This window comes from Thamnophis elegans, chromosome 4, assembly GCF_009769535.1.
Source record: "Thamnophis elegans isolate rThaEle1 chromosome 4, rThaEle1.pri, whole genome shotgun sequence".
NCBI classification, from domain to species: Eukaryota; Metazoa; Chordata; class Lepidosauria; order Squamata; family Colubridae; genus Thamnophis; species Thamnophis elegans.
The window spans coordinates 133,718,388-133,742,971 of NC_045544.1; the positions used below are offsets into that span (position 1 = coordinate 133,718,388).

The 24,584-nt window shown below is 45.1% G+C and overlaps 1 protein-coding gene across 4 annotated transcripts in view; it reads left to right on the forward strand.

The window, feature by feature from the left end:
- ACACA (acetyl-CoA carboxylase alpha) overlaps positions 1-24,584 on the forward strand; it is a 308,466-nt gene that overhangs the window by 225,437 nt on the left and 58,445 nt on the right. For all 4 annotated transcript variants that reach the window (XM_032214921.1, XM_032214922.1, XM_032214923.1 and 1 more), the window contains 2 exons: positions 18,250-18,393; positions 20,301-20,421. In XM_032214921.1, the coding sequence (XP_032070812.1) occupies positions 18,250-18,393; positions 20,301-20,421 (265 nt within the window). The remainder of the gene's footprint in view (positions 1-18,249; positions 18,394-20,300; positions 20,422-24,584) is intronic.

A 24,584-nucleotide genomic window follows, 5' to 3' on the forward strand; every position in this document is an offset into this window, starting at 1 on the left:
TCTTTCTCTGTGTCTCCTCTCTCTCTCTGTCTCTCTTTCCGTCTCTGTATGTGTGTGTGTCTTTCTCTTTCTGTCTGTCTCTCTGTTTCTCTTTCTCTGTGTCTCCTCTCTTACTCTGTCTCCCTTTCTCTCTCTCTCTCTCTCTTTCTGTCCCTCTGTCCCCCCCTCTGTGTCTGTGTGTCTGTGTGTGTTTGTGTGTCTTTCTGTCCCTCTCTCTCTGTCTCTGTCTCAGTTCAGTGTGTTTTTTTCCTTGCTGCTCACTCCTGACAATATTTTTTCACACTTCACCGAGCATCCATTCTGCCTCTTTCCACCCTCTATCCCCCTCTTTTTTTCCCTGACTCTCCCTCTCTGTATCTCTCTGTCTCTCTCTTGCCTACCTCTCGCTCATGTTTCGGGTCGCGTCACTGCAGCTCCGGTGGATATAATAAGATAGAAAGTATGAGGCTGTTATTTGCATAGAAATAGCATGGAGCCCCCAGGCAGAATTCGCAGGGCGGGAGAAGAGAAGGACACAGGGATCATTTGTCTAAAATTTTAATCTAAACTTTTGCTGAGCCTTTTTATATTGTTTCCCCCCCCCCTCCCTCCTTCCCTCCCTCCCTCCCCAAATCAACTTTCTATCCAAATGCCGGCTGCAAACTCCCACGCTAGACACATATACACACAAGCTGTTTGTTTTAACACAGTGAGGCTTGGGATAAGATCAATCACTTCGTGCCATAGGTATTGTCAGAATTCAGTAACGTAGATTATAGTTTGCCTTCTTTTTATTCCAAATGAATTATGAAGCGGCAGCTTTCTGTATACATGGAAGTGTCTGACGTGCCTGGGGTTTTATTATCTTTTTTCTTCCTCTTTCACAAACATTAGTTTGATGTACATATTAACCTGACTCCGTATTTTGAACCTTCCTGCACAAAACCTTGGCAGTTTAAACACAACAAGGTGTAAATTAAAAGATATATTTTTGAGAGAGAATGTGTTTGGAAATGTCTAGTTCAATGAAAAATGCCGTGCAGATATTTTTGAAAATAACGCTAATGGATATTATTATGGTCCTTTGAAGCACTCTTGACTTCTGGTCACTTGAATCAAAATTATAGAGTTAGAATGGACCTTTGAGGTCATCTAGTCCAACCCCATGCCCAGGGCAAGAATCTTCCTCCTCTTCCAGGATCTTCTCACTATCCTTTCTAGCCATTGTTTGAAATCCTCCAAGAAAGAGGCTGGCGGCTTCACTGCTTCATAACTTTCATTGTCAGGAAATCCCTCCTTATTTCAAATGTGCATCTCCTTTTGCAAAGCTTACCCTGTTGGACCAATAGAAGAGATTATTTGTAGTTCAGGGTTGAACTGAGGGGTCCCTGGTGGTCTCTGTGCTAGGTTGTTTTCTTGCAGACATTTCAGTGCTTGGCTAGGTGTTCTGACCCCCCTCCTGTGTCCAGGAACGAAAGCCGAAACGAACATAAATGAGAATGTTTTTTAATCAGTCCAGACTCTCGTTGGCTGAAAGCCACATAAACAAAGAGATAAGCACTCTGGCAGCAAGTCCTACAAACCTTGGCAGCAATGCAAACAAACTCTGGCAGCAATCCAGCCTGCCAAGTTTGTTTCTCGTTAGTCCCTAACGTTGACTTCAGGGCGTGGCACAAGCAGTCTCTTTTATAATCAGGAGAGGATCTTAATGAGCATCAGCTGAGCGTAATTACCTCCTGTAATTACGTAGTTGTTCTTGACACCGAGTAGCCCTTCGACGGCGTGCATCCCGGAACAACTCACAGGTGGTTTCTGGATCACTCACTCTTGTCTCCTCCCCACTGATCCAAGGCTCAGGCGCCACCTGGTGGCCAACCAGTCTCTCTGCGCCCTGCTCAGAGTCGGAACCCTGTCCAGGGTCCTCCACCTCCTCCAGGGCCAACTCATAAGATCCCTCGCTGTCGGAGTCTGGTGGCAGCTCCAACGGCTCCTGCCGGGCCACAACAGCTAGGTAACGTCATCATTGTAAAGGAGTATGGGTTTTGCTCCCTGTAACTTGCCCTGCCAGTGTTGGTGGCGATTGGTTTTCTCTTGGTAGTTCCTTGATTATGATGTAATTTGCTGCTTGATGGTTTGTCTGGTGTTAATCCCTACTTATCTGAGCATATGCTGCTGGAGAAAATGTTTCTTCTTAGCTGTTTTATTGTCCCCTTTGAATGGTGGGCATATGTGGGTTGTCTCTGTGTGTCTGTTGATGGCTGAACAGGGAGCAAACCAGAAGTGGGTTCCTACCAGTTCGCACCTATTCGGTAGAACCGGTTCGTCAAATCTACCGAACCGGTTAGAAGAGGTCCCACCAGTGGACCCGGAAAGCAGGCCACACCTACAGAAGAGGTTCCAAAAAAATTTGAAACCCACCACTGGTCCTTGGATATGATTATTCTACACTATCATGATCATATTTGATTTTGATTTTTTTGATTTGATTTTATTGACATTTGTAGGCCGCCCTTTTCCCTGAGGGGACTCAGGGCGGCTCACATAAAATCAGGGAGGGGGAAATGCAAACAATAACATAGACACATGTAATAAAAACAATAGGCAACATGCATTCATCATTCGGGAGGGGCAACTATCTCTGTCCCCAGGCCTGACGGGCTAGCCAGTTCTTCAAGGCTGTGCGGAAGGCCTGGACGGTGGTGAGGGTACGAATCTCCACGGGGAGCTCGTTCCAAAGGGTCGGGGCTACTACTGAGTAGGCCCTCCTCCTTGTGGTTGCCAGCCGACACTGGCTGGCCGATGGAATACGGAGGAGGCCCAATCTGTGTGATCTAATTGGTCGCAGGGAGGTAATTGGCAGAAGGCGGTCTCTCAAGTTATTTATTTATAAAATATTTATTTATAAAATATTTATAAAACTCAGTGCCTCTGTGAAAGGTAAGGCTGACTACTGCGTTTGTGGTGCAATCAGAACATTCCGTGTGTTGAAGTTGTTTTAACGCAAACCAAAGATGTCTTTTAAAAAAGAAGTTTACATCATATTCTTATGCAAGCCAGTGCTGTGTGTGAGGTAATTTAAGGTGGTTCTGACAAGTGTCGTCGGCATCTTCATATCCGGTCACATGTGTGGCAAGCCACTCCCACAAAGGAGGCCACACCCACAGAGTAGGTTCGAACAATTTTTGAAACCCACCACTGGAGCAAACCCCACATTCACTAGCACTGATTATGTTATTTAGTCAGGTAATGAAACATCTGCAAGAAAGCAACTAAGCTCAGAAGGACTCTGAGCTTCATCTGGTCTTGCTCGTAGGCACTATGGTATGTTTAGCCTGAAAAGAGAAGACTAAGGGAAGATATTTGAAGGGCCATAAGCAGAGAAGGGGGTAGGAATTTATTTACCATAGTGCCTAAGAGCAAGACTACCACCAACAAAGCTCTGGTGTACTTAGTGGCTTCTGAGCTTAATTGTTAGTTGAATGTGGGTTTTGCTCCCTGTTTTGCCCTCAACTGGGACACAGAGACAAACCACATTTACACACCATTCGAAAGGGACAATAAAAAAAGCTAAGAAGGAAACATTCCCTCCAGCCGCATACACTCAGATAAGCAAGGATTAACACCAGGCAAACAACCGAGCAGAAAACAATACCTTAATCGAGGAACTACCAAGGAGAATGCCACATCCTCACCAATATTGATGGGGCAAACTACTGTATATAAACCAGAGAGCAAACCCCACACTCCCTTACACTGATGATGCTACCTGGTGGGGTACCGCGCTTTGTAGGAATTCGCTTCCAAGCCCCTCACCATCTTGGGGTTCCCCTATGTAGTCTGTCTAGTTAGTCGGCACCCTTTCTCCATAGTGGGGGCTAAAACAGTATTCCAGTGCAGATCTGGGGAGGGCAGGGGGGTGGCCAGGTTGACGGCGCTCGTGTTGGGGGCACCCGTGGTGGTGCTAAGTGCTAAGGCAGGACTTCCCTCAGACCCTCCCTTTTTACTTCCCTCTTCATTCTCCTTTCTTCCTCCTTCCCCTCTTTCCTTCTTTTTCCTTCCTTTTGTCTAGACAACTAGACACAAGAACAGTTTTTTTTCCTGAACGCCATCACTCTATTAAACAAATAATTCCCTCAAACCGCTGTCAAGCCATTCACGAAGGCTGCATTACTATTACTATTAGTCTTCTCATCGTTCCTATCACCCATCTCCTCCCACTTATGACTGCAGGACTGTAACTTTGTGGCTTGTATCTTTATGATTTATATTGATATTGATCGTTTCCTGATTGCTTATTAGTAACCTTGACTATCACTAAGTGTTGTATCTTTTTATTCTTGATGAATGCATTTTATTCTCCTTATGTACACTGAAAGCATTTGCACCAAAGACAAATTCCTTGTGTGTCCAATCACACTTGTCCAATAAAGACTTCTATTCTGTTCTGTTCTATTCTATTCTATTCTATTCTATTCTTCTTGATTAATATATTTTATTCTCCTTATGTACACTGAAAGCATTTGCACCAAAGACAAATTCCTTGTGTGTCCAATCACACTTGTCCAATAAAGACTTCTATTCTATTCTATTCTATTCTATTCTATTCTAATTCTATTCTATTATTCTTGATTAATATATTTTATTCTCCTTATGTACACTGAAAGCATTTGCACCAAAGACAAATTCCTTGTGTGTCCAATCACACTTGTCCAATAAAGAATTCTATTCTATTCTATTCTATTCTAATTCTATTCTATTATTCTTGATTAATATATTTTATTCTCCTTATGTACACTGAAAGCATTTGCACCAAAGACAAATTCCTTGTGTGTCCAATCACACTTGGCCAATAAAGATTCTATTCTATTCTATTCTTCCTTCCACTCTTTTCTTCTTTTTCCTTCCTTCCTCTCTTCCCATCTTTTCTTCTTTTTCTTTCCTCTTTCCCTTTCTCCTTTCCTGTCCCTTCGTGCATGCGCAAATGTAAAAGGGGAAACATTTCTCCTTTTGTTTTGATTTTAGTTTGTTTTGCAAGCCCCCTCTGCCAGGGAAAAGTAAGTCGCGCGGTTGGGGGGGGGGTTGCGGACGGGATGGCCTCCTGCAGTCCTCCGCCCAAGAAAACCTCTGCTATCTTTACCTTGAAAATTTGATTTCCCCCACTCCCCCCACCCCCATCTTAAGTGCAGAACTCTACAAATGGATGCTCAGGCCTTTTGAACCTTGAACCAGTCATCTGAGGTGTTAGTAATCCTCCCAGCTTTGTGTTTAATAGTGTTTAAAATAAAGAAGTGACACAGAACACTCATGTCGGGAAAGCGCTGTTTCCCTCCTAGACGGAGGAAGGTATCGCTGATGAAAAATACCGAATTTTTCGGAGTATAAGACACACCACTGTAAAATAGGACAAGCTGAATATATTGATAGATAGTAGAAATACACTGAAGGGAGGAGTAGAGGGAAAGAAGAAAGAGGGGTAGAGAGGGTGGGAGAGAGGATGGGAGGGAGGGTGAGAAGGAAGGGAGGGAGTGCATTGGGAGAGAGGAGTGATAGAGGGGGAGGGGAAGTAGGGTAGAGGGGAATGTTGGAGGGAAGAAGGAAAGTTGGAGGGGGGGCGAAAGAAAGGGTGTATGGAGGGTCGAAGTGGTACATTGGGTTTGTATTTTGGGGGGTATTGTTGACAAGAGGAATGGCTGTGTTTATTGTTTAATGTTATATGGCCCCGGTTATGCACAGTATATATGTGACTGTACGAAATGAAAATGGAAAATAAAACACATTTACACGAAGACACACCGGAGTATAAGTCACACCAAGATTTTGAAGACGCAATTTTTAAAAAGTTTTTGCACTCTATAGGCCTCCCCAAAATGGCCCGTTTTTTGTTTAAAAAAAAAAAAAGACATGGATAGCCTTTAGGAGGCTTGTAGAGTGCTCCTGGGGGCTGAGGGGAGGGCCAAAATGAGCAAAAAATGGCCCATTTTTTTCGGTCATTTTTGCCCTCCTAAAGGCTATGCACAGCCATTTTTGCGAAGGGGGCGGGGTTTCGGGAGGCCAAAAATGCTGTATCCGGTGTATAAGACGCACCCAGCTTTTTACCCTCTTTTTTGAGGGAAAAAGGTGCGTTTTCTACTCCGAAAAATACGGTGGACAGATTTCTGGAAGTGTGCATGCACAGACATGTTTTTAATGCATTTCGCACAGATAGCGAATCTCCCTGTCTTCACTTGGCATTTGTCCCCCACAAGCAAACATGGCTTCCAAAATGGAATGTGCAGTTAGCTGGATTAGCCATGTTATGCCACGTTACACAGGTAGTCCTTCGACTTAGCGACCACAATCGGGCCCAAAATTTATGTTGCTAACCGAGGGGGTTGTTAAGTAAGCTGTGCTCCATTTTACAACCTTTCTTGCCACCGTCGTTAAGGGAATCACTGCAGTTAAGCTCGTAACAGGGTTGCTAAGTGAATCTGGCTTCCCCCATTGACTTTGCTTGTCAGAAGGTCACAAAAGGGGACATGGCAACCGTCATAAACACATGCCGGTGGCCAAGCAATTTTGATGACATGAACTATCGTAAGTGTGAAAGACGGTCATATGTCGCTGTTGTAACTTTGAAAGGTCACTAAATGAACTGTTGTCAATCAGGGACTACCTGTATAAAAGGGAAAGGTTCCCCTCGCACATATGTGCTAGTTGTTCCCAACTCTAGGGGGCGGTGCTCAGCTCCGTTTCAAAGCTGAAGAGCCAGTGCTGTCCGAAGACGTCTCCCTGGTCATGTGGCTGGCATGACTCAACACCGAAGGCGCATGGAACGCTGTTCCCTTCCCACCAAAGGTGGTTCCTATTTTTCTACTTACATTTTTATGTGATTTTGGACTGGTAGGTTGGCAGAAGCTGGGACAAGTAACGGGAGCTCACTCTGTTACGCGGATTCGAACCGCCGAACTGCCGATCTTTCTGATCGACAAGCTCAGCGTTTTAGCCACTGACCGACTGCGCCCCTACCTGTATATGGCTCCTTTTTTTCTCTTCCTCACATTAAAACGGTGCCTAAATCTGGAATATCCCTGGAGTCTTCTTTGAACTGTCAGGCAAAGGATTTCTTTTCTGGCTCTTGAACCCATGGTACCGGCCAGCCCCTGGGTCTGATGGAGATCAGGAGGCCCCCGCAGATGTCTCTCGTCATGACAAATGAGATCAAAGTCATAAGGCGAGAATTGAATCTGCCAGGGCCGTCCTTGCCATGCAAAACGGCATTATTATAATTATTAATGCATCGTATGAATCTTTCTGGAGTGGCTCAGCACGACGATTAGGGTGGATATGAACAGAGGCAACACCTGAAGAATGCTAATTGGAAAGGAAGGAGGGATGAAAAGGAAACAAGGGGCTCGGCTGGAATGAGTGGCGTTCCCCCCCAGGCTTTCCCTGGAGTTTTTCAAGGTTATTTTGTTCTCCGGCTTCTAGAAGGAGGGAGAGAAGGGCTGGCTGGTTAGATTGTTGTGGCGGGGACATTCAGGATGCGAGTAGTCCTTGACTTACAACAGTTAGTTCATTTAGTACGGACTAGGGGGTGACAGGATAGCAATGTTCCAATATCTCAGGGGCTACCACAAAGAATAGGGTAAGAAGGCAGAAGACACCTAAAGGCAGGACAGGAAGCAATGGGTGGAAACTAATCAAGGAGAGAAGCAACTTAGAACTAAGGAGAAATTTCCTGACAGTGAGAACAATTAATCCGTGGAACAGAAGTTGCCTCCAGAAGTTGTGAATGCTCCAACACTGGAAGTCTTTAAGAAGATGCTAGATAGCCATTTGTCTGGAAGTTGTGAATTCTGCAACACTGGAAGTTTTTAAGAAGAAATTGGACAGCCTTTTGTCTGAAGTGGTATAGGGTATTCTGCCTAAGCAGGGGGTTGGACTAGAAGACCTCCAAGGTTATTCTATTCAAATTAGAAGAATGGTTTGCCGGAACTGGGTATGTCTAGTTTAATGAAAAGAAGGACTAGGGGAGACATGATAGCAATGTTCCAGTATCTCAGGGGTTGCCACAAAGAAGAGGGAGTCAAACTATTCTCCAAAGCCCCTGAGGGTAGGACAAGAAGCAATGGGTGGAAACTAATCAAGCAGAGAAGCAACTTAGAACTGAGGAGAAATTTCCTGACAGTTAGAACAATTAATCAGTGGAACAAAAGCTGCCTCCAGAAGTTGTGAATGCCCCAACACTGGAAGTCTTTAAGAAGATGTTGGATAGCCATTTGCCTGGAACGGTATAGGGTTTCCTGCCTAGGCAGGGGGTTGGACTAGAAGACCTCCAAGGCCCCTTCCAACTCTGCTATTGTATTGTATTGTATTGTATTGTATTGTATTGAAATAAGAAATTTCCTGACAGTGAGAATAATTAATTGGTTGAACTGAGGAGAAATTTCCTGAGAGTTAGAACAATTAACCAGTGGAACAGAAGTTGCCTCCAGAAGTTGTGAATGCTCCAATGCTGGACGTTTTTAAAATGTTGGACACCATTTGTCTGAAGAGGTGTAGGGTTTCCTGCCTAGGCAGGGGGTTGGACTAGAAGACCTCCAAGGTCCCTTCCAACTCTGTTATTCTATTTTTATTTCTAGTGACTGTTCGACGTTACAACGCCACTGAAACAAGTGACTTACGACCATTTTTCACACCACACTCTCATCCCATGGTCACATGGTTTACATCCAGATGCTTGACAACTGGGTCATATTGATGACGGTTGCAGTCATGTGATCAAAATCCAGATGCTTGGCAACCTACCCATAACGGTTGCATTGCCCTGGAGTCATGTGATCTCATTTTGACTTCAGACAGGCAAAGTCAATGGGGAAGGAAGCCAGATTCACTTCGCAATCATTGTGACCAACTTTAAAAAGTGGCCACCCTTTTAATGTGCGCATCTGGAGGTTCTGCCTCCAGTCGTGTGAATGAGCTGGGTCTGTTTGTGCCAAGGGCAATGAATTGCAGCAGAAATATTGGCAGAGGCCTTTTTGCTGTTGTCTGGTGAAAATATATGTGCGCTATCTTAACTCTGGTTTTTTTATTTTATTTTATTTTAAGAAAGCAATTTTGGCTGAGTCAGAGAGGCCGTTGATCAGCCAGGACAGGCATTGCTTGTTCTACCAGCATTGTGGAATTTAAGCATCTTTGCTTCAGCATTAAAACACAAGCCTTGATTCCTGAAATTTATTTATTTATTTCCTTTTTTACTATCATTTGGATGTTCCTCGGAGGATTAAGATAAGATACCTTTTATTGTCGTTTTTTGTGAGCACACTGGCCCACATTAAAAATGAAATTACCTTGCCTACTCTCAAAAGAAAGTATGTATCTACCCAAACACATATGCATGCTATATACATACCGGTACATGAATATATACCTGCACACATACACACACACACACACACACACTCATGCACACACACACAGACACACATACTCACGCACAAAATGAAATTATCTTGCCTACTCTCAAAATGAAGTATGTATCTACCAAAACACATACGCATGCTATATACATACCGGTCAGAGGTGGATTCCTACCAGTTCGCACCTATTCGGTAAAAACAGTTCGTCAAATCTACTGGACCGGTTAGAAGAGGTTCCACCAGTGGACCCGGAAAGCAGGCCACACCTACAGAAGAGGTTCCAAAAATTTTTGAAACCCACCACTGCTAAAGGGTTAGAGGTGCAAGGATCTTGTAACTTGACAGCTTTAAGACTTGCATGCTTCAATGCCAGAGTTCCTGAGCCAACGTGACTGGAGGAGGAATTCTGGGAGTTGAAGTTCACAAGTCTTAAAGCTGTCAAGGTTGAACACCCCTGGGGTTTTTTTTCTAAAGGGTTAGGGGTACAAGGGTCTTGTAACTTGACAGCTTTAAGACTTCATGCTTCAATGCCAGAGTTTCTGAATAGCTACTTAAACCGACCTAAGTAATAATTTCATATCCGGTCACATGGGCGGCAAGCCACTCCCATCCGGTCACATGGGTGGCAAGCCACTCCCACAAAGGAGGCCACACCCACAGAGTAGGTTCGAACAATTTTTGAAACCCACCACTGATACCGGTACATAAATATATACCTGGCACAGGCACACACTCACACACACACACACTTACATGTATTAATCCCTGTCCATTTTGAATACATCGAGGAAATTTGAGAGTTCACAAGGTTGATGCTACATGGAACAAAACCGTGACTGAATCTGGATGTTCTGCTTCGGATACCCCGAAGCCCCCTCCCAGAAGCTAGCAAGGAAAAGAGGTTGTGAAGAGGATGTGTAGCGTCCCAGACAACCCTGTGGATTCCGCCCAAGCCTCCCTTATATGCCCTGTCCTGGATAGAAGGAAGTGAAGTACCAATCATCTTTTCTGCAGTCCTCACCACTCTCTGCTCCGCCTTCCTGTTCGAAGCAATAATGCTTCCAAACCAGACAGGATGCTCTCGATTGTCCCTCTGTAGAAAGTGGTAAGGACATGTCCCTGGTGTTTTTTTCGGCAGCACCACCATTTGGGATGGAGAGTTCCAGATTGTGTGTAGAGGCCTTGTTTGGTCTGGCCATCATGACACTGATCTAGATTGTAGATGGAGTCTTCCGTATTTTGCTGGAGAGAAAACCACATCAGCTCATTGGTCTATTGCTTATTTCTTGATTGTTGTTCTGTTATCAATCTTGCTGTTCATTTCTGCTCATCTGGGTGTTGATTGCTGGGGAGGAGGTGTTTTGGTCTTTTTGTTTCCTTTTTGCATTATTTATTGTCTCTTTTGAATGGCATGTAGTTGTTGTTTATCTCCTTATGCCTGGTGATGGCTGATTTGTTTGAATGCCAGGCTTCCAGGAATTTTCTAGCTTTTTTGGATTCGCCTTAGACTAGAATGCTCACCGTTTCCGCACTGAAACCATGGTTTATTCTGTCGGTGTTGTAAAATTAAAATCGTTTCATCAGCTTTTTTTCTTCTGAATTACAATCCATGGGCACTCCTGGTCACACAAACCAACATTTTACAGAGGCCACTCCTTATTGTAACGCTTCGCTCACCAGGGGAAAAACCAGATTTGCAAACAGCTCTTCGAATATATCATGTAGTAGTCTACCATACATTTCTTTGCGAACTAAAATGATGAAGGAATTTTATTTATTTCTCTGACTTTAAATCAATGCAGAGTAGACCTTTCCATTCTGATGCTGGGCATGGAGTGCAATGAGGGAGATTTGAAGGCAAGGGGAAAAAATGAGTCCTTTTATACTCTTAAAACTTTGTGGGAAAGAGATGACAGGGGTATAATTCCATTTACCAGGTGCTTGGGGTTTTAATGTGGAGGTGTTGAAGAACTGTGTACATTTAGTGCCCTACATCTTCTAAATAAAAGATCACAGGGCTGATAGCAGGAGCAGAGCACAGTTTAATAATCTCTAAGCATTAGACCAAGCCTGTATGTTCCTAACTCAAGGAGTTTCCCTTGTTGAATCCTCATAAATTGAAAAATACAGAAGCAGATGTTCCTTCACTATCTTAAAGATGCTTCTTCAAAGGGCAACTGGACTTTGTTTTTTCCTTGAAGATGTTCCACTACTCATCCAAAAAGCTCCGAACTGGATTAAGGGCCAACCTCTCATAAATTGCTATAATATGAAATGAAGTCCCTGTGCCTCTGGGCATGTTTTATTAAAAATGCTGCCTAGTTTCTCCAAACATTATTGGACTCCAGTACCCATTAGCCGCATCAAGCATGGCCTCGTCATCCTTGATAGTAAAAAGGGTGGCCAACAGCTCCTAGATCAATTGTCCATATCTGGTCTTAATGGAAACCATTCATAACGCTGTTAGAAAATTCCAGAAGCAAATTTTATTGGGGAGAAGGGAAGGGAGCTGTAAAATGAAGCAAGCTAGCTAGCTAGCTTCCTTCCTTCCTTCCTTCCTTCCTTCCTTCCTTTTTTCTCTTCCTCTTTTTTCTCCCCTCTCCCTCTTTTCCGTCCTGCCTTCCTTTTTTTCCCTTCCTCTCCTCTCCCTCTTTTCTTTCTTTTCTTACTTCCTTTCTTTCTTTCCTCCTCCCTCCTTTTTCTTTTCCTTTCCTCACTCCTTCCTTCTTTCCTTCCTTTTTCTCTTCCTCTCTTCTCCTCTACTCTCCCTAATTTCCTTCCTTCCTGTCTTCCTTCCTTCCTTTTTTCTCTTCCTCTCTTTTCCTCTCATCTCCCTCTTTTCCTTCCTTTCCCTTTTCCCTTCCTCTCCTCTCCCTCTTTTCTTTCTTTTTCTTCCTTCCTTTCTTCCCTCCCTTCCTCCTTTTTCTTTTCCTTTCCTCGCTCTCTCCTTCCTTCTTTCCATTCTTTCCCCCTTTCCTCTCCTCTCCTCCCCTCCCCCCCTTCCCTTTCCGCTGAGCTGCTAGACTACTTGGAAACTAACTAAATGCAAGCACCCAAATGTGCCTAGAAACTGCCTCTTTCAGAGATGGCACATAGCGGTGCCATACGGGTCACAGGAAAAGTGGGCTACATTCAGTCATGCCAACCTTGCCAGGGACAGCGGATCAGCAAAGAGGGAAGACTTGGTTTGATGGGGTGGGGGGGGGGTGTTTAATCTGATTTTTCCTTGAGAGCAGGTTAGAGGAAGTTTGGAACGGAACAGAAAGAAGCAGCTTCCATTTGGGGGAGAGGATTTCTTTTCTCTCTTTTTTTGGAAAAAAAAAAGTTGCTGTGATTTCCATCACCAGCCAGCAGATCCAGGAGCTGCTGGAAGCAAAAAGGGAGCTGTTATTGCAGGCGCCACTTAGTGAGAGCCTGTAGAGGCCCTCCAGTTTACTGCTGCTGACAAGCAGGGAAAATGGTCTAATATATACTGTCTGCAGCTGCCCTTTAAATTCCGTTTTGGAGTTCAAGACAAATGAGCCCTCCCACCTCCACCCCAGAGCTTCAGGATGCTTCAAGGGAAGCACCGTTGAGAGGCTGCCATATTTACTTGTCTCCGTGTTTTGATAGCGGAGGCAGCAGCCTGGATTCAGGCTGAGTTGTGGGAAGACAGCCGAGGGATGCTGATGAAGAGCCTGGAGGGAAAGATAGAATCCCATAAACCAGGGGTGTCAAACTCAAGGCCCAGGGGCCGGATCCAGCCCACAGGGTGCTCAGATCAGGCCCATAGAGCCACCCTGGTAACAGTGAAGGACTGGCCTGCAGTGCTTCTGCCAGCAAAAACTCCGTGACCCGTCAAAACCGCGGTCCACTAAAGCGCGCCCAATTAAAGCGCGTACCTGACGTCATCAGCAGCGCAACAAATAAAATTAAAAATAAATTAAATAAAAATAAAAATAAAATTAAAGCAAGCTGATTCACATAAAGGTAAGGGTTAGGGTTAGGGTTAGGTTTAGGGTTACGTTAAGCGTTAGGGTTAGGGTTAGGTTAAGAGTTAGCGTTAGGTTTAGCGTTAGGGTTAGGGTTAGGCTTAGGGTTAGGTTTAGGGTTAGGTTTGGGGGGGGGTTGATTTAGATTTACGCGTTAATTTTAAGTTTACCGCTCACAGCGTGCTGTTTTCGTCGTGCTGTGATGACGTCACGTACGTGCTTTCGTCGAGCGCGCTTTAGTCTACCGCGGTTTTGTGGTGGAACCAAAAACTCAGGGCTCCCGAGCTCTGTTTTCAGCTGCGACAGCCTCCTGCAACCCTCTGCAAGTGAAAAAGGAGCTTAGGGGTGTCAAACTCAAGACCGACAGGGTGCTGGCCTAGGGGCCAACCTGGAAACAGTGAGGGACTGGCCCGCGGTGCCTCTGCCAACAAAACCGCGTCCCTCCCGAGCTCCATTTTTCACTGGCAGAGAGTTGCGGGAGGCTGTCACAGCTGAAAACGGAGCTCAAAGCCACTTTTTCACTGGCAGAGGCACCGTGGACCACACAGCTGCCAACACAAGTGATATTGAGCTAGCCACGCCCACCCTGATCACGCCCACTCTGCCTCCCCCCCGAGGTCAAACGCAACCCTGGTGCAGCCCTCAATGAAATAGAGTTTGACATCCCCGCCATAAACCCCAAACAGGGTTAGGATACAGGTACAGATTAACAGAGTTGGAAGGGACCTTGTAGGTCATTTAGTCCAACCCCTGCCCAACAAACCCTACACCATTTTTGACAGATATCAGTCCAGTCTGTCCCAATTTGCAGCAGCAATCACATCCAGAAAGCACACACACAGGTAACTGAGAGAGCCGAGGTGGCACAGTGGTTAAATGCAGCACTGCAGGCTACTTCAGCTGACTGCAGTTCTGCAGTTCGGCTGTTCAAATCTCACCGGCTCAGGGTTGACTCAGCCTTCCATCCTTCCGAGGTGGGTAAAATGAGGACCCGGATTGTTGTTGGGGGCAATATGCTGACTCTGTAAACCACTTAGAGAGGGCTGAAAGCCCTATGAAGCGGTATATAAGTCTAACTGCTATTGCTATTGCTATTGCTATTGCTAACTGATTCAGCAGGATTCATTAACTTCTGTCTCTGTCTCTGTCTCTCTGTCTCTCTGTCTCTCTCTCTCTCTCTCTCAAATATATACATATACATGTACATGTACATGTACATATACATACATACATACATACATACATACATACATACATACATACATACATATATTAACACACAAGGCATATATAAAGTACCCAAAAGCAGGTTTTTCAATGTGGTAGTTGAAAACAAACACACACAGGAAGCATAGAGAACAGTTTCTGTTCAGAGCAGCAGGCTAGTTTTAACCTCAGCACAGACTCAGAGCTCCAAAGCTAAGCCACACTCAGGCTCCTAGCTGTCTCCAGCAAATACTGTTTCGGTTTCCATTGGCTGACCTTGTTACTACGCCCTATTACAGTTCATGAATACTACACTGACACAGTCTCTTCTTGAAAGCTTCCAGTGATGAAGCTCCCACAACCTGCTTCCCTTGGATAAAGCCAATCTGCTAGGAGGTTACACTGACCCTGCAAAAGCTTTGTCTAGAAATAGGAAGGAGAGAGATCTCAATCATAAGCGTAATTCTGAATGCAGATAATGGTTGAAATAAAATGCGGGTTGAGCATCAGTTGTTCATCATAATCCCCTTTACAGTCAAGGGTTTTGGTGTTGACTTTCCTGGCCCACCATGGCAGCTATGTTCTGAAAGGGGTAGCTTCCCCAATATAGGTAGTCCTCGGCTTACGACCACAATTCAACCAAGAGTTTATGTTGCTAGGTGAGAAATTTGGGGCGAGTTTTGCTCCGTTTTACGACTTTTCTTGCCACATTCGTTGAGCAAATCACTGCAGTTGTTAAGTTAGTCACACGGTTGTTAAGTGAATCTGGCTTCCCCATTGACTTTGCTGATCAGAAGGTTGCCAAAATGGGATCACGTGACCATGGGACATTGCAACCGTCATAAATACGAGTCAGTGGCCAAGCATCTGAATGTAAATCGTGACCTTGGCAATGGAACAACGGTGTGGAAATTGCTCATCAGTCACTTTTTTTCAGTGCTGTTGTAACGTTGGACGGTCACTGAATGAACTGTTCTAAGTTGAGGTCTATCTGCACAGGTAATCCTCAACTTATGACCAGTTGCTTAGTGACCATTCAAAGTTCCTTTGGACCTCAACCTGGATTTCAAGTTCTCTCTCTCTCTCTTCCTCCCTCCCTCTGTCTCTGTCTCTCTTTCTCTCTCTCTCTCTCTGTCTCTCTCTCTCTCTGTCTCTGTCTCTGTCTCTCTCTCTCTCTCTCTCTCTCTCTCTCTCACACACACACACACGGAGTAGTCACATGACCACAATTTGGGCACTTGTCAATTGGTTCCAGCTTATGGCCATTTGCAGCATCCTGTGATCATGTAACCACCCCCCCCCCCCAATTAACGACGTTATTCTCCTGGAAACCGGCATTTGCTTCTGGTTTCTGTCCAAAAACATGCCCTTTGTGGAGAATGGATTTGCTTAACGACCCCTGCAAAAAAAGATTATAAAATGGGGTGCAGTTGCATGATGACCCACTTAACAACCGGCATGACTTAAGACCATAATTCCCGGCTCAATTATGGCCGTAACTGGCCATTTGGTGAGCGTGACCCAACCCTTGCTCTCCAAATTCCAGTTATGTTCCTGCCAACCTCTCTCCCCCCCAAAAAAAATCAAAAACAAAACCCAAATTCTTCTATTTTAGCTAAAGGGGACCTGCTAACACCTCCGGGCAAGTTTCAGCGGCCATTTTAGGGAGGAACAACGCAACGGTGCCACCTAAACCAGGACATTTTCTGGCCTTGTTTGTGTTTTGGAGAGCGTGCGGTTGTGGGTTTCTCTTTCCCCTTTTTTCTTTGTTCTTGTTTTATTTTTATTCCCCCCCCTCCACTTTCTTTCCCCTGTCGTTGATAAAATCTAAATGAAACAGGTATATAATGCCCGCTGCCTGTTCGAAAGACTCGAGCCATAAAAATAACAAATGGCGTGTATTTGCTCGAATGTCAAAGTTATGAGTTTATTTTGTAATGATGTGCTCCTGCTTTCATGAGGTAAACTGGCCGTGGCAGAGGTGTTATTAGTAATATGGACCCAGCAGAGCAGAAACCCGAGTGACCGAGAGATCAGTGTATCAGTCAGGGAGAGGGCAAATGGGAAGAGACAGCGGGGGAATGAGAAACACGGCGCTCGGCGCCTGGCGCGCGGCGGAGATTAGGAGACGGGCCCTGCGCACGGGAGGCTGGCGGTCAGGGGCACCTGCTTGGAAGCACCTCCCGAGGAAACTCTAGGGGGGTTGTGCAGGTTTGCCTGGTGTGATATTTCCCCTGTTCCCCCCCCCCCCGTTTTTTTTCTTCTGGAGCCAGGTGGGCAAAGGTGGATTTCAGGCAGGTATCCTCCGATGGCTGTTTGCTCCAGAAGAATAGATGTGGTGCTCTCACTTGTTCTTGGCTGTACACCAAGGAGGATTTTGCTGTTTTTTTTAAACAATTGTGTTAATGCAAAGTTAGGAATGTAAAGGTCCCTTCCCTTTCCCTTCCCCCTTCATTCCCCTCCCCTTCCATCTTCCCCCTCCTCTTATTTCACTATCCTTCCCTTTTCATCTTCCCCTTTCCTCCCTTCCCCTCTCCTCTCCTCCTCTTTCCTTTCCCCTCCTCTTCTACTTCCTTTCCTTCCCTTCTTCCAAATTCGTTCCTTTCCCTTTTTTCACTTTCCTTCCTTTCCCTTCTTCCACTTTCCTCCCTTCCCCTCTCCTCTCCTTCCCCATCCTCTTCTTCCACTTTTCTTTCTTTCCTTTCCCTTCTTCCCTTCCCTTCTTCCGCTTTCCTCCCCTCTCCTTCCCCCCTCCTCTTTTTCCACTTTTCTTTCCTTCCCTTCCCTTCTCTTCTTCCATTTTCCTTCCCTTCCCTCTCCTCTTCTTCCACTTTTCTTTCCTTCCGTTCTTCCCTTCGCTTCTCTTCTTCCCCTTTCCTCCCTTCCCCTCTCCTCTTTCCTTTCCCCTCCTCTTCTACTTCCTTTCCTTCCCTTCTTCCAAATTCCTTCCTTTCCCTTTTTTCACTTTCCTTCCTTTCCCTTCTTCCACTTTCTTTCCCTTCTTCCACTTTTCTCCCTTCCCCTCCCCTCTCCTCTCCTTCCCCGTCCTCTTCTCCCACTTTTCTTCCCTTCCCTTCTTCCACTTTCCTCCCCTCTCCTTCCCCCTCCTCTTTTTCCACTTTTCTTCCCTTCCCTTCTCTTCTTCCATTTTCCTCCCCTTCCCTCTCTCTTCTTCCCCTTTTCTTTCCTTCTGTTCTTCCGTTCCCTTCTCTTTTTCCACTTTCCTCCCCTTCCCTCTCCTTCCTCCTCCTTCCACTTTTCTTTCTTTCCCTTCCTTTCTTCCACTTCCCTTCCCCTTCTTTCTCTCCTCCTCTCTCCTCCCCTTCCCCCTCCTCCTTTTCCACTTTTTTCTTTCCCTTCTTCCACTTTCCTTTCCTTCCTTTCCCTTCTTCCACTTCCCTTTTCTTCTTCCATGTTCCTCTCTACCCCTCCCCTTTCTGCATTTCCCATCCTTTTTCCTTTCCCTTTTCATGGACTGGACAAACAAAAACTGTCACACGCTACAAGAATTTCACTGCATACAGTTGTCTGTTTTTTCTTCCTGTATATATTTATTTTTCTAATGCATGCTGTATTAGCCACTTTGTTGGCTTTCTATAGATAGAAAGAACAACCAAAAAAGAGCATTTTAAAGCTCATTGGGTGCTTTTAAAAAAAAAACTGGTAACCTTTTTCTTGCCCCTTTCTTTGCACAGGTGCTTGGAAGAGAGGTGTACACATCTAATAATCAGCTGGGTGGCATCCAGATCATGCATAACAACGGAGTGACCCACAGCACTGTGTGTGATGACTTTGAAGGCGTCTACACCATTCTGCAGTGGCTCTCATACATGCCAAAGGTACATGTTCCTCCCCTTGTTTGTTTCTTTATTTAAACAATTTATACATCGCATAGCCATGAACGTCAGCCAACAGTCAGAAGACATGACGAAAAATCCCTTAAATCTCACAACGTATGGACAGGTTCAACCATAGTTTCAACTGAAAACTGTAGGCCTTTTAAACCAACCCAAATCCAAAAATGCTGGAGAATTCACAATTTATTCCTTACAGTTCAAAGCATTGCTTATCCCCCCACACACACACCAAAAAAGCTGGTTTTCAGATATATAAGTAATCCTCAACTTACAATCACAATTGAGCCCAAAATTGCTCTTGCTGAGTGAGACAGTTGTCAAGTGAGTTTCGCCCCATTTTATGACCTTTCTTAGGGACACGGGCGGCTTAGTGGCTAAGGTGCTGACCTTGTCGATCAAAAGGTTGGTAGTTTGGTGGTTCAAATTCCTAGCGCCGCTTAACAGAGTGAATTCCTGTTCCTTGTCCCAGTTTCTGCCATTCTAGCAGTTTGAAAGCATGTACAAATGCAAGTAGAGAAATAGGAACCACCTTTAGTAGGAAGGGAACAGCATTCCGTGCGCCTTTGGCGTTTAGTCATGCTAGCCATGTGACCACGGAGATGTCTTCGGACAGCGCTGGCTCTTCGGCTTTGAAACGGAGATGAGCACCGCCCCCTAAAGTTGGGAACGACTAGCACATATGTGCCAGGGGAACCTTTATCTTTACCTATATGACCTTTCTTGGCATAGTGGTTAAGTGAATCACAGCCTTTGTTAAATTAGTACCACGGCTGTTAAGTGAATCTGGATTCCCCAATTGACTTTGCTGTCAGAAGGTCACAAAAGGTGATCAATTCACCCCTGGGACACTACCACTGTCATAAATATAGGTAGTCCTTGACTTATGACCCCAATTGAATCCAACATTTCTGTTAAATGAGATATTTGTTAAGTAGGTTTTGCCTCATTTTGCGACCATTCTTGGCATAGCTGTTAAGTGAATCACTGCGGCTGATAAGTTAGTAATCCATTTCTTAAGTGAATCTGGTCATAAGTCCACATTTTTCAGTGGTGTTGTAACTTTGAACGGTCACTAAATGAACCGTTGCAAATCAAGGACTACCTGTATATACCAGTTGCCAAGTGTCCGAATTTTGATCATGCGACCATGGGAATGCCGCAATGGGTCTTAAGTGTGCAAAACGCTTACAAGTCCCTTTTTTTGAGTGCCATTGGATCTTTAGTCACTAAATGAATGATTGTAAGTTGAGGACTGCTTGTGTTACCGTCAGGATCTTATTTTCTTTTGACACCCGAATAAGCGCTTGGCCTTATTTTCGGGGAGGTCTTATTATTTTTGAGGTGCAGGAGGCCCCTTAACGTCGGTCCGTGGATCAGCTGATCCAGAGAGGGCCGGAAGTTCTGTCTCTGTTTCTGGCACACTCTTGCCAGCCCTAGCGTCGCTGGGCCTGCCGCTCTTTTTGCAGTCGTCACTAAGAGAAGGGGCGCAGTAGCTAGGGTTTGCGGGAGTGGCCTCCGCAAGGCCGTTCCGTGTGGATGGCCGGTGCATGTGGGACGCATAGGGCATGTTCCCCCTTTTCTCCCCTCGGAAATGGCGGGGACCGGCTGCGCAAGCGTTTAAATATTTTCGGGGAGTTCTTATTTTCAGGAGAGGGCTTATTTTAGCGCATGCTCTCAAAAGCTAAATTGGGCTTATTATCCAGGGAGGTCTTATTTTCAGGGAAACAGGGTAATAATATCCCCAAAGAGGGATTTTTCTCTCCAAACAGATAACAAGACAGAGGCTTTCTAACTGACATGGCTTTCTCCGGGAAGGAAGGACATGCTGAAAATTAGAACCGTAAGAATGCGTAATAACTTGGCTTTCTGGCTTGTTTCTTTTGTACTAGAGTGTGTTCAGTCCAGTCCCGATGCTCACTGTGAAGGACCCGATAGACAGAACAATTGAATTCCTCCCCACCAAGGCCCCCTACGATCCTCGCTGGATGCTTGCTGGACGACCTCACCCAAGTATGTGGACTTCAGAAGGTGGATTCAATCCGGACGAAGTGTGGGAGGGGGCTCGTTATGTTTGATATCACTCCCATTATTTATCCCTTTTCATATTTGATAAAGCTGCTCATCTCATAATCAAGTAATTCTGGGCGGCCTAGTTAATAACAAGGCTGTCAACGTTCCGACTGATGAACCCAACCAAAACGGGCACCGTCGAGACGATCCAATCTCTTAATGCGAAACTTTGTTGAGTGCATTGGCACTGATGAGGGCAAAACCAGATCTAACTAATTCCCGTGCAAACCCACATAATTAAAGTATAGGATTCTCCCTCCCCCTATTAGTGCAGGTCACATTGTCCAATTGAATGTCATTTAATTGGACTTTACTTCAATGCAGCTAGACAGCACCTGAATGCTAGTTGTTGAAGTAATTGAATGGTCCTTTCTGTAAAATGGGCTGCTTTCACCATTTTGGAAGCGAATTGAGCTTGAAGCAGTATTAAGTAAATGTGGAATACTAGGCTTGGAGTCCCGTTGATCCCCTTTTGCAACCTTCTGGTTTTAAAAAAAGTCAATGAGCAAGCCAGATTCACTTAACAACCATGTTACCAACTTAACAACTGCAGTGATTCACTTAACAACTGTGGCAAGGAAAGTCGTAAAACGGGGCAAATCTAACTTAACAACTGTTTCATTTAGCGACAGAAATTTTGGGGTGGTTGTGGTCGTAAGTGAAGGATTACCGGTATTTTGCAAATTTTCAAATTTCTGCTCAGAAATCAAAATATGAACGAGGGAGTTCCAAGCCTTCTTTTGAGAGCCGAGGTGGCACAGTGGTTAGAGTGCAGCACTGCAGGCTACTTCAGCTGACTGTAGTTCTGCAGTTTGGCTGTTCAAATCTCACCGGCTCAGGGTTGACTCAGCCTTCCATCCTTCCGAGGTGGGTAAAATGAGGACCCGGATTGTTGTTGGGGGCGATATGCTGACTCTGTAAACTGCTTAGAGAGGGCTGAAAACCCTATGAAGCGGTATATAAGTCTAACTGCTATTGCTATTTTCAAAATCTGCTTGTCCAGGCTTGTTCTGAAAAAAATGCACTAACAGACGCTCAGGTAAAGTGGGTAGCCTTCCAATGACTCTCCTAAATTCACGGATGTGCTCTTAGATGGGGCGGCCCCTCTGCTGTAGGTCGCTGAGCTCATCTTCTGCATACAGGTCCTCCCCCACCTCCTCAAATCTGGCCTCTAGCAGTCGTAGGAAGTCATCTACGCCTTGCAGTTGGCGGGCTCTCCTCTTGTGAAGGGCTGCTAGCCATTCCCTTGCTTCTCCCTCTAGTCCCTCTGTGATAGTATTCACTGTGGCTCTGGGGGATGAGTAGAGGTGTCCATAGCATTCTACAGGGCGGGGCATAACCTTTTCCTAGGGGGTCACAGCAAGATCGACAGCAGTTTACAACTTCCGCGACACCTCATTTTAAAGCCCATAAAAAACTGAATTGAATGAGCTATTAAATGTTAAATTTGCTTTAAGAATGGCTGGAAAATTCGATTCGGAAGAACAAAGGATCATTGACAGAATAAAATGCATTGCCTTTCGAGAGGCTCGCGATGCTGGAGCGACGTTTATCAATCGAAAATGGATTGCAAACAAATTGAAACGTCATCCGGATTGGGTTACTGATAATTGGAACAAAACAGCCCAAGAATGTTTCACAAAATTTGGAGAAGGGCGTCCTCTGCAACTGTCCCAAGAAAGCAAAGCCATCATTGCAACTGGCAGTCGCAAACAACGAAAAGGAAACCGAAAAGTGGCCCAAGAAATCCTTCAAATTCGTGGAAAACGAGTTGATCAAAGGACAATCGGCCGATATCGAGAACGAGAAGGTTTGAAGCCATTCCACGTCATTTGCAAACCATTGAAAACTCAAACACACGTTCAAGATCGGCTTTGGTTGTGCGATTGGTTGTCTGAATGGACCGAGGAAGATTTTCTTCATTTGGCGCCATCTGACGAATTCTTCGTTTATGCCATTCGAAAACCGAATTTCCAGAACGATCGAATTTGGGCTAAAGACGTCGACGACATCGCCAAACATGAACGATATCGACAAATCGTTCGCAATCCGACTTGCATCGGGATTTTCGTCATTTTCACAGCCAAGAAACTGCATTGGGTTTTGAAGGATAAAGGGGAATCCTGGGATGGCAGTTATTTCCGTGAGAAAATTTTATTGGAGAATGTCATTCCATTTCTCAGTGATCCAGACAATGTCTTGGTGGTTGGTGAGGCTGTCTTTCTTCATGACAAAGCTCCTTGCATGCGTGCAAATGCGACTCAGCAATTGTTAAAGGAAAACAATGTCGAATTTTGGGGCAATGACGTCTGGCCGGGAAATTCGCCAGATCTCAATCCGGCAGAGAACATTGGGGCCATAATTAAGGATGAAGTGGAAGCTCTGATGATTCAGGAGCAAGGTCAAAATCGATATTCGGTTGAAACTTTGAGAATGAATTTGGAAACTGTGTTGAAAAATCTGGAAAATCGAACGGAACTGTTTGAAGATTTGTTGTGTTCTTATCCACCTCGTTTGAATGCTGTTCGAAGGGCTAATGGTGGTCATACTGACTATTAAATCATGTCAATAAACTCAGTTTTTGATGGGCTTTCGAATGGTGTATGAATTATTTGTGTTGTTATTACAAGTGTTGCTGTGACCCCCTAGGAAAAGGTTATGCCCCGCCCTGTAGGTGGATCTCAACCGTGACCCGTCAAATGTGCGCCCGTCAAAAGCGCGCCGACAAAACCGTGGTGAGAAAACAGCGAGGTCGAAAGAGCTCCCACAAAAGAGCGCCGACAAAACCGCGCCCACAAAAGCATGATTAGGGTTAAGGTAAGGGTTAGGGTTAGGGTTAGGGTCATTACGTTATTTTCGCATTGTTTGTTGATGGCGCGCTTTCGTCGGCGCGCATTTATCAGCACGCCTCTGTGTGTGCGATTTTGACCTCGCTGTTTTCTCGCCGCGGTTTTGTCGGCGCACTTTTGTCTGGCGCGCATTTGTCGGTGAAACGATCTCAACTAAGTCAAGGAAAAGGGCTAACTGCTCTTGGAGTCCCTATCAAACTTTCCCCTGAACCGGGGCGGTTCGATCAGCACTGCTCCTCCTCGGTATGCTTGTGCTTGAAAAATTAGGGCATTTTTAGGAAACCTTACAACTTCTAGTTCCTACTTAGAATGAAGCTGTTGACAATGGTAGTTTTTTTTTTTCCCCCTGGCAATTTGGGATCTAATGCTCTTCCCCTTCTTTGCTTCTCCCCTCCTCAAATCATCTTGCTGGCAATTCATCTGCCTTGTCTTGAGTCTGCATGCCCCAAACAGGAGTGACTTTGGTTTCTAATTTAGTAGAGGCATTGAGGGAAGCAGATGATTTTCCCCGATAAGTTAAGGGAGAGATCTCTTAGGTGAAAAGTTAAAGCCGTTTATTAGGAGAGATAGCGCCGCGATATTCTTCAAACTGACGCTCAACACGAGGTCCCGGAATCGAAACGATCAGCTCTCTGGACTCCCCGATGAAGAGATAATTTTAAAATAGATGGCCACGTTTTGCAGTGGATGGGTGGGGGAAAACGGGTATATTAGAACACAGTAATTTCAAGTTTAGGCTTGATAAAACACTTTCCATTCTGTCGGAGTCAGCAAAGGTTGGCGTCCCTACATCTCCACTTTTAATTGGTTTTGCACTCGGCTTTGGGGAGAAGAGAGGACTTTTTCACAATTATTGCAAAACAGAAAGGGGCAGAAACGCTGAGCTCCCCCTTCCTCCTTCTTTGATTTTTGTTTTTGGAGTGGTTTTGGAGACAATGTTTGTGCAATGGAGGAATCAGAGAAAGCCAATTCAGGGTAGCGGCAAGAGAGAAAGTTGGCATTAACGCTTAGAGCCAGTTGGATCTCGATGTTGCGTTTTTCAACATTAACTTGATTAGAACTCAGGTTTTCCTATTCCTACTCCAGCCTCTTTATCTACTGCTAGCCCATAGGCCAGCATTGCCCAAGTATTTATTTATAGGGGGAAAATGTCCAGACCAAACATAATTTCTAATGTTGGATTTTCCCCCTTACCAAAGGGAACCCCCCCCCCGCCTGTGGAGTACTGTGAAGCCATTACCATGGCAACTCCAC